Below are 9,547 nucleotides of genomic sequence, written 5' to 3' on the forward strand. Positions count from 1 at the left end.
ACGGTCCAGCTGGCATCACACACGGGAACACACGTGTGCCCCCAACGCTAGGACGCGCCTGTGACCGACTGGTCGGGGTCCCGGCATCCTTGGACAGGACACGCAGGTGGGCAGGGCCCGTGTGCTCCGCTGCCTCTCCGTTCACCTCTCAGCCCCAGGCTCCTCCCCTGTCACCAGCGTCCCCCTTCCCCGCCTCCGGGAGGTGCTGAGTCACAGGAGGCGCCCCCACGTGCTGCTGTGCCCTTTGAGTGAAGGGAGGGTGAGTCACGCGGTGGCAGCAGCCACGTCATTTGGGGGCGGGAGAGGGGAGAACTGCTAGTCTTGGCTCCAGGCTCTGCTTAGGACAGGTCCTGCCCAGGTGCAGACACGTGCATGCACACACACGTGCGCACACACAGGATCACACACACTGGAGCACACACATACGTGGCAGACACGTGCCCACATGCATATACACACAGACATGTACACACGAAATCACACCTGCACACAGATCCACACACACACATACATGCACATGCACAAAAACCCAGAGACACACACTTGGAGCTTGTATAGATATACACACCCACCGACACTTTTCTACGTGTACAGACATGGACGCACAGGTGCCTACACATCATAGAGTTGCCTGCATTCCTGGGTGGCCCTGTAGACCCTGCTGGTCCTTTCCAGAGGGAGGACTGAGGTGGTTGCTTCAGGATAGAGCTGGGACTCCAGGACGCCCCAGGGCCAGGTCCTGTGCTGGCAAATGGGCAGTCCTGTGGGCACCAGAGCAGCCCCTGGCCTGCTCCATGGCTGGCATGGGCCACCCGGAGGCATGCCTGCTGACCCCTGCCCAATCCTCACAGCGGGAGCTAAGGCCTGTAGCCCCAGGGCTCTGCTCAGGGCCCTTGTGCTTCTGAGGCCCCTTCTTTCTCCTCTCAGCTCACCCCACACAGAACAGACTGTTGAGGGGGACCCTGGGCATGGAGCAGACCAGGAGGCAGGGCCTAGGGCGAGTGCTGGATGGGACTGTGGTCCTGGCACCTGCCCCTCCGCCTGCCTCAGGGCCTTTGCACCTGCTGCTCCCACTGCCAAGCCCCTCTCCCCAGAATTCCACGGAGCTGCCTGTGCTGTCTCCCAGGCCCCGCTCGGGAGCGCTCCTGTGCAAAGGCTGACAGTGATGGTGGCCCCAAAGAACCCTCACCATGCTTCTGCTGCATCTGGAATCATCCTGCCACATAGTCATAGCTCTCAGGCAGGTGTGAGCCCCCAGGCTCAGGAATGTCTGGTTCCCTCCTGAGTGAAAAGTGGGAGGGTTTGGTGAGCAGAAAACCAGACAGGGGCATGTAGGGGTTGGGAGTCTTGGGGTGGCCGCTCTGGGGTGCTCCGTGGATGGGGCTGCCTCTGTGGGGACCTGGCCAGCAGGTTGTGCATGTGGGCTGAGACTCAATCCTGGCATTTCCAGGTCCCTGGTCCTCTCTACACTGACCTGCTCCCCCATGGGATATGAGGGCCCGTATCTCATGTCCTTTCTAGACATAGAGGCCCAGAAAAGGTCCCGATGCTTTCAGGGCACATCGTAGCCTTGGCAGCGTCTAGTGGTCCAGGACCCCCGGTCCCTGGTTGCAGGCAAACAGCTCTGCCTGGCCTGGCCCAAGGGGTGGAGCCAGTCACTGGAGCTTGCTGGGTCTTTGTCCATCCCTGACCCCTGCCAAGGCTGAGAGAATACAGGACCCAGGGCACCTGCAAACCAGAGCAGGCCCGGCCGCCTGATGGGAGTGTCTTCCCAGGTGCAGTCCAGGGCGGTCCCACAGCCCGGACCCTGGCAGGACGTTCAGAGGCCTCAGGGAACGCTCAGACCACCTTTGGGCTGGGTCTGGCCCAAGGACTGGGGCACCAGCACTTCCCTTCTCCATGCCCCCTGCCACCTGTTGGAGTGGCCAGTGGGGTGGGGGTCACTGATCACAGCAGTTCTGGTGAGGGGCCCAACGGACGCTGCCCAGGAGCTCCTCCGGGACATCCGAGCACCTGCCCTGCATAGGCCAACCCCTAGAGTCCGGAGGAAGCCCGCAGAGCCAGCCTCAGCCTAGTGGCCACAGGGGTTCAGGCCAGGAGAGCAGCATGGGGCTGCAGCATGTGCTGGGCCTGGAGGGCCACCGGTTCCTCAACTGGCCCCCACTCATGTCAATAGAGCAGCAGAGGGCAGCCCAGGGCCCTGCAGGAGGGCAGGCGGCAGGGTTAAGGGCCAGCTCACAGCCAGCCACACCCTGGCCTTCCAGGGGAAGACGGGGCTCCCAAAAGCACGCCCACCCCAGACCAGCCTCCTCCTGGCTTGCAGACCTGAGCCTGCTTGGCCCCTTATGACTTCGGGTGGGCGCCTTGCCTCTGGGCCTCAGTTTCCCCCACCTGGATCATTCAGAGCTGGGTCCAGGTGACCCATCCCCAAGGGAGACCCCTTGCTTGTTCATGGGGGAGCAAACACCCACCCCCCCTATCCTGGCCGGCACCTGGGGCACGGCACCCCTGGGAGATCCTGCAGGGACCTGGCCAGGAGGATGGCTCTGGACCTGGTACTTGCAGGTGCCTCCAGCTGCCCCCAGCTGTCCCACTGCTCGGGGCCAGGAGGCTCTGTGGAGGGCAGGCGAGGCAGGGAGGTCTGTGCTGCCCTGTGCCAGGTTTTGCAGGTCCCTGGCATCTGCAGGACACCCTCCTCTGCAGGAACAGGATCGCTCATCAGAACGAGGCCTGTGTGTGGAGCCTTGGGTCTGGGAGGGGCTCCTTGAGACCCAGGTTGTCTCAGGTCCAGGATGGGGCTGGGCCACGGCGGGACCCTGGGCTCTGGAGCTGGAGGGGAGGGAGACAGGCTGCCCTAGGAAGGACTGTCTGGGAGACAAGACCTCTGAAACTCCAACCTGCCCTCCTCCAGGCTAGAAGCTTCCTGGGTCTCTTTCTCCACCCTCTGTCCCTCGCCTCCAACTCCCAGGAGACTGTGCCCAGGCTCCGTGCCCACCCCCACCCATGTCCACACGCTGGCCTCTCTTCCCACACCTGGTCCAATTATTCTCTGCACGGCTGGTCCTTCGCTGATTTGCTGTCTGAAGGTGTCCTTTAGAAACATTCTGCCGAGTTCTGGAAAGCATCCTCCCCGGGGGGAGTCCTGAGCAGGCCGTGGCCCTCGGTGTCACATGACCGCCGTCTACTGTGGTGAGTGCGCCATTCCAGCTGTCCGTGCAGGCTGGGCCACACGGATGCCGTCCTGGCTCACTTGGCAACCTTGGAATGGATTGGTTTGTCCACAGGTCAGTAAATAGGTCAGGGGAGGGGTCAAGGCTGACCGTGCCCCGCAGCCTGCCTGGCACCCACATGGGGGGCAAGATTCCGCTCCGAGGTCCATTCTTCTCACCACCCTGCCTTACCGCCTCTCCTGGCCTCCTCACCCTCTGGGCCCAAGGCCAGCCCAACTTCCCAGAAAGAAAGACTGGGACACAGCCTTTCTGTAGCCATCAGGGCCCTGTTCAGTGTCTTTCTTCCAAAGCAGCTCCAGAAACGAAACCTTGGCATGGCTTTGGTGCCACAGCTGCGCGGCAAAGGGAAGTGATCCCTGGCAGCCCCTGAAAACCTTCCCCCACCCCCTGCCGGGCACCCAACTGGCTTGGGAGCCCCTGAACTGTAGCGGAAACAGCACAAAAGGAAACTGTAGGAAGCCACCTGTGCAGCTGTGCGGGGCTGTCCTGTGGGCAGAGGCTGAGCAGCTCCCTGGACTGGCGGTGGTAGCCTGGACAGGCAGGGGCTGAGGGCTGACCATCACCCATTTGACCCTCGGGCCGAGCCCGTGGTGTGATATGACACCAGCATTACACTGGGCCCCGGGGAAGTCGGGGAGAGAAAGGGAAACGGAAGGGGGTGCTAAGCCCACACCGGGTCTGAGGCACCCAGGGTCCTCCAAAGGAAGCAGTCAGGTCACCCAAGGCTGGATGGGGGCCGCTGGGGGATCTGTGTGGGCAGCGTCCAGGTGCTGCTGGGCCTAGGGTCTCAGGCAGGTGTTAGGGAAGGGTGTCAGCCAGTCTCCCCACAGAGCACAGGGGAGACGAGAGCTTGGTGGGTCTCTGTCCATCCCTGACCCCTGGCCGGGGCTGAGAGTACAGAGCCCAAGCCAGATTCCCAGCCCCGGAATTTCTCAATGAGTCCTTCCGCTTTCTGCAGAGAGGCCTCTCAGCGGTGCTAGATCCTCCAGCACGTGGCTTCCAGGCCCACTGCTTCCCAGGCAGCTCTGGTGAAAACGTGAGCTTTCATTTCACAACTGAACAGCCTCTGCCCCCAGGGTTCCCGGCAGTCAGGCCTGACTGGGCAGGGCGGGTGCAGGGCCTGCCCCTCCAGCCTGGCCACTGCCCTCCTCCTGGCCAGGGCCTTGCAGAAAAGCCTCTCCCAGGGGCACCGTGCCCCAGATGTCGGCCAGGGTGGGGGGGGTGAGGGTTTGCCCCCCCATGAACAAGCAAGGGGCCTCCCTTGGGGATGGGTCACCTGGACCCAGCTCTGAATGACCCAGGTGGGGGAAACTGAGCCTCAGAGGCCAGGTGCCCATCTGGTCATAAGCAACCAAGCAGGCCCAGGTCTGCAAGCTAGGAGGAGGGTGCCCTGGGATGGATGTGCTTGGGTGCCCCGTCTTCCCCTGAGAGAGGCACAGGGCAGTGGCTGATTCTGACCTGGACTCTGGTCCCAGATCCTGCAGGCAACAGGTCCAGACCTGTTGGTGTACACCCTGCAGGGGTGAGCATGGTTGGGGATATGCATCATCTCTCAACCCGAGTGGCTAAGAGGTGCTGCAGCCCTGGAGGCTCCCAGGTAGGGTGGGAGGGTCCCAGTCCATAGGGAAGGGGCGTGAGCACCCCCAGCCAGATCCCGCCTAGGAGCCCACAGAGGCCCCGCGGGAACACAGTGGATTCTGCTGGGCTTCAACCCCCAGGGAGGGGCCGGACCTCAGGGTCTAGGGTGGGGACCGGGGGGAGGAACCAGGCCTAGGGTCACTTGGATCCTGCCAGAGCCGCAGGGAGCGTCTAGGAGAAGGGTGTGAGGGAGCCCAGACAGCCGTGGTGGGGCTGGAGGGGGCCAGAGAAGGGTTGAGGAGGCCCTGAATCCTTTCCCCTCATCCTGCACCCAAAGTCAAGTGGCCCAGCAGAGCCAAAGCAGCTGTGGTGGGCTGGGCCCACGGGGGAGCTGATTCCTGGCGCTGGGGCTCTGGAGCTCTGCTTGTCTCTGGACCAGGATGGCGCCCTCAGAGACGTCTCTGGAAGCTCACTGTGGGCCCCCCAGGAGTCAGAAAAGGCCCACAGGCATCCTCCACCAGCTCCCGCCACCCCTGGGCCGTGGTGCTCAGCCAGGCGGATGACCTGTGGCCGAGAGCCTGAGGATGGACCCAAGGCTGGCTGGGCCCTGTCTCCTCCTGAGTCAGGGAGTGCAGGGCTTTGTCCAAAGGCCCACCATCCCCTGTGCTAGAAGGCCAGAGCTGTCTCGCTGGGAGCCTCAGCCCAGCACTCTGCACCCATTCCCAGAGCCCTGGCCCATGTCCCCACCCTGTAGGCCTTGGCCACCTTAGAGGGGTCCCCAGCCAGCCCTCAGCAGCAGTGTGTGGGGCACGGCAGTGGGAGGGACCAGAGTCCTGTTCTGACGTCTGCCCAAGGTTCTTACCTCTCTGGGCTTCAGTTTCCCGAAAGCAACCTGCATGGAGGGCCGTTGCCTGGATGAAGCTGGGGCTGGGGAATGCCCATGGAAGTTGGCCTGGGAGCAGGTGGGCGGCAGCTGCCTGGGACTGCTGCTGCCCGAGGGCCCTATTTTGGCGGTGGGGGGTGGGGTAATGGGAAAAGCCTCACTGGACCAGGCTGGACTCAGGGCACGCCGGCTGGGCCAGGTCTATGGGAACTGGTGGCTCATCCTTCCTGGCACCTCCTCATTTCCCCTGCTGGGCTGAGGCTATAGGGTGAGATGAGGGCCCCGAGGGACCTGCCTGAGCAGCTGCCCTCCAGGCGCTCCTGGGCCTCCATAGCAGAGGCCACAGACACCCGCTGATGCCCTGAACAGTCACAACCTGAGCCGGGAACCCCCCCGACCCCCGCCCCCTCTGCCCTGCCTGCTCTCCAGAGGAAGGGTGACTCCTTTTCTCGTGTTTCAGTTTCCCAAACTTCCCGTTTCTGCCGCAGCCTCTGGCCTTGGACCTGGGACATCTTCTGTCCCGCTGTGCAGCCTGCCTGGGGCTCTTAGGCAGGGGCTCTTATTTGGAGGGGCAGATGGGAGGCAGGGGGCAGACAGGGCTCCAGGAGCCAGAGAGCCGAGTGGGTGCGCTTGGCAGACTGGGTGATGTCCCAGGTGCAGGCCCACTGCCAGCATGGGGCACCCCACAGCCCAGCACGGGGTTAGCAGTTGAGCAGAAGGAGGCCCCTGAGGTGGGGTGGGGGAGCAGTCTCACTGGGACCCTCCACCCAGGCCTCCTCTACCCACCAGGAACGTTGTGGCCAGGCCCATCGCCACACCCGGACCTGGTTCATACCCCACTGTCTCACCACACACCTGCCAGGCCAGGGTCTATGACTGAACACCCCGATACCCTCCACCAGACCCCACCCGCGTGTCCTCCACACGTCCTTGGCACTGCCCGGAACACACTCCCACCCCATGTGCCTGGCAAACTCCTCCTCATCCTTCAAAACCCCCAGCCACTGTCTGAGGCAGCATGGACTCCCTCCCCACCCCCACACGTCTCTGTTTCCACCAACTAGGGTACAAATCTGGTCATTCCCACCGGCAAGGCCTCCCTGGGCAGGGGCTGCAGAGATCCTCCTGGGACCACCCAGGGATGACCTCCTGACTGGTGGGGGTTGCTCCCTGTGTCCACCTGCCAGAGGCACCCCAGGAGCCAGCGGCTCCTCTCCCTGGGTGCAGCATGGGGTAGTGGGGTGAGCCACAAGCCACATGCAGTAGCCTCTGGCACTAGGGAGGCTGGCACCCAGCTGGGCCTCCCCCATTTTCCCTGTGGGCGAAACTAGCAGCCCCACAGGAAAGCCATCAGGTCACCCAACAGCCAGAAGCCCCTTTCTCAGAACCCCCTCTCTCCCCACAGGATGCCCAGCCCAATAAATACAGGATTATCCACTATGTACAAAAAAATTTTAATTGAAATACCTGTATAAAAAAATATCATCTCCAGACATCTCACTTTTGAACTGAAAGAACCCCCATCTGCGATGGCCGCACACACCGCATTCACAGAAACACAGGTGCTGAATAAATTAAACGCTCAGGCTCTGGCCCCACCCCAGCTTTCAGAGCCCACAGGCGGACTGTACAAAGTCAATAATTTAAAACCCGCACCCCGGGCACAGTGCCTGGAAGTGTCGGGGTCACCCACTCCCCTTAAATTAGCCACTGTACAAGTTCATCTTCTGACAGGCGGGGCCAGGACAGACGCCAGGCACAGGAATCAGGGCCTGGGGTCCCTGGACCACAGCTACCCCCTCCCCTGCCTCCCCACTGCCCCCTGGGGCCTGGGAGAGGCAGGCTGCTCAGAGGAAGTAACCTCAACAAATAAATTAAACAATAAATAGCCCCGGTGGGCCGAGGGCACCTCCAGGGGGATCACACCATAAATAACAGAATTGGCGGCAGGTACGGCTCGCGTGGGCGGGCGGGCCCAGAGGCCCGGACTTGCATTGTGTGTGCAGGACGTGCCCAGACGCACACCGCAGGACTGAGGGCGGGAGGCGGGCTGGGGACCCTGCGCCGGCGGAAAGAGCTCCGGGTCGGCAGGCAGATGGAAGGCCCCTCCGGCCTCCGGACAGAGCAGCACAGAGGGGCGTCTGGGGTTCAAGTATCCACCCAGGGCAGGCGGGACCTCGACCGGAGCGTCTTTGGACAGACAGAGCTTGAGAAAACCAAGTCCCGCGGGACCAGCGTTCAAAAGGCACTCAAAGCGAAGGTCACCAGGGGTCAGAGGTCACTGCTTCCGCAGGAGGAGACGGCCCACGCAAGAGAAAGTCAGGGTCTGGGGGCGTCCCGGGTTTGGCCAAGGCAGGTGGTCCCCTAGCTCCCAGTCTGGTGTAGCTCCTCACAGGCTCTCGCTGCTGGACGTGGTGCTGGCCGCGTCATCAGGGTCGAGGGTGCACAGCCGCAGGTCACAGCTATCCGGGGCGACCCCGTCAACCCCCAACATCCAGGGATGGGCCGCAATCTGGTCCAGCGACGGCCGCTCTGAGGGCCGCAGAGACAGGCACCACCGGATCAGCTGCTGGCACTCTGTGCGGAGCGGAGAGGTCAGGGAGGGCCCGGGCAGGGCGAGGCCCCCACCCCCGCCTCGAGCCCCCACGCACCTGGGGAGACCCTCCTCCGGAAGAGCAGGCGGCCGCGGAGGATCTCCTCGTCCTGCTCGAAGGGGATGTCCCCGCACACCATGTCGTAGAGCAGCACGCCCAGGGACCACACGGTGGCTGAGCGCCCGTGGTAGCGGTGGTAGCGGATCCACTCCGGGGGGCTGTACACTCGGGTGCCTAAGGGGAAACGGGGCTTAGCACGCCCACCACAGGGGCAGAGCCGCTCAACGGACGGCGAGGGCCCTGCTGCTTAACTCCTTGGCCTGAGTCACAGGAAGCAGAGCCAGGCCTCAAAATCCTGCTCGTCATCACCCTGGAAAAACCCCAGCAGGCGATGGGGGGGCTGGGGGAGGGGCCGCGGGGGAGGAGCAGGTCACATGAGCAAGGGTTCAGCTTTCACAACAAACAGATGCGCTGTGAGGCTACCCGGGGCCACCGCGGGTCCCTTACCGCCAGGCCTGCCTGCGGGAACCAGGCGGGGGGAGAGGGGAGGGAGAAGGAGGGGCGGGCGGGGAGCCCCGGCTTCCCCGAGCTCCGCAATGCGGGGATTTCTGCCGCGGCGCCCCCGCGCTCCGCACGCACGCAGCTCCCGCCCCCACGCAGGGGAGGCCCCGCCACTCCAATCACGCCGCGGGGGCCTCCAGGCTCCCAGCACAGACTCAGCCCAGCTGCGCCCTGCGTCACGCACGAGCCCTGCAGAGACTCCTCCGCTACTGCCCCCAGCCGGGGGTCTCTCGGGCCGGAAGGTTGTCACGCGCTTCCCAAACCGGGGCAGGAGGCCCCGTACCCCCAACCCGGCGGAGGGAGAAATATTGAGCGCGCCCTTAGCCCCCACCCAGCACGATCCTTCTCTTGATCCCTCGCTCAGTCCTCCCCAGGGCAGCGCGTGGGCCGCTGCCCCCCACGAGAACAGACCCAGGGCGCGCGGCCGCCCAACAGTCACCAGCCCCTCCATGCGCCGCCCCCCGCAGGCGTTAACCCGCCGGCACGGCCCCCCGGAACGTTCCCTGCCCCGCGCCCGCGCTCACCGTCGAAGTCGGTGTAGACCGTGTCCTTGAGCAGCGCGCCCGAGCCGAAGTCGATGAGTTTGAGCTCTCCGGAGCGCAGGTCCACCAGCAGGTTTTCGTCCTTGATGTCGCGGTGCACGACCCCGCAGCTGTGGCAGTGGCGCACGGCTGCCAACACCTGCGCGAAGAAGCGGCGCG

The 9,547-nt window shown here is 63.9% G+C and overlaps 1 protein-coding gene across 1 annotated transcript in view; it reads right to left on the bottom strand.

The window, feature by feature from the left end:
* Positions 1–7,126: 7,126 nt before the first annotated feature.
* Positions 7,127–9,547, bottom strand: part of PIM3 (Pim-3 proto-oncogene, serine/threonine kinase) — a 27,418-nt gene continuing 24,997 nt past the window's right edge. The window contains exons 2-4 of the mRNA XM_011985611.1: positions 9,371–9,547; positions 8,343–8,519; positions 7,127–8,268 (exon numbers count right to left, since the gene is read on the bottom strand). Coding sequence (XP_011841001.1) covers positions 8,081–8,268; positions 8,343–8,519; positions 9,371–9,547 — 542 coding nt within the window. The 3' untranslated portion in view covers positions 7,127–8,080. The remainder of the gene's footprint in view (positions 8,269–8,342; positions 8,520–9,370) is intronic.

This window comes from Mandrillus leucophaeus, unplaced genomic scaffold (assembly GCF_000951045.1).
Source record: "Mandrillus leucophaeus isolate KB7577 unplaced genomic scaffold, Mleu.le_1.0 Scaffold288, whole genome shotgun sequence".
Lineage (NCBI taxonomy): Eukaryota > Metazoa > Chordata > Mammalia > Primates > Cercopithecidae > Mandrillus > Mandrillus leucophaeus.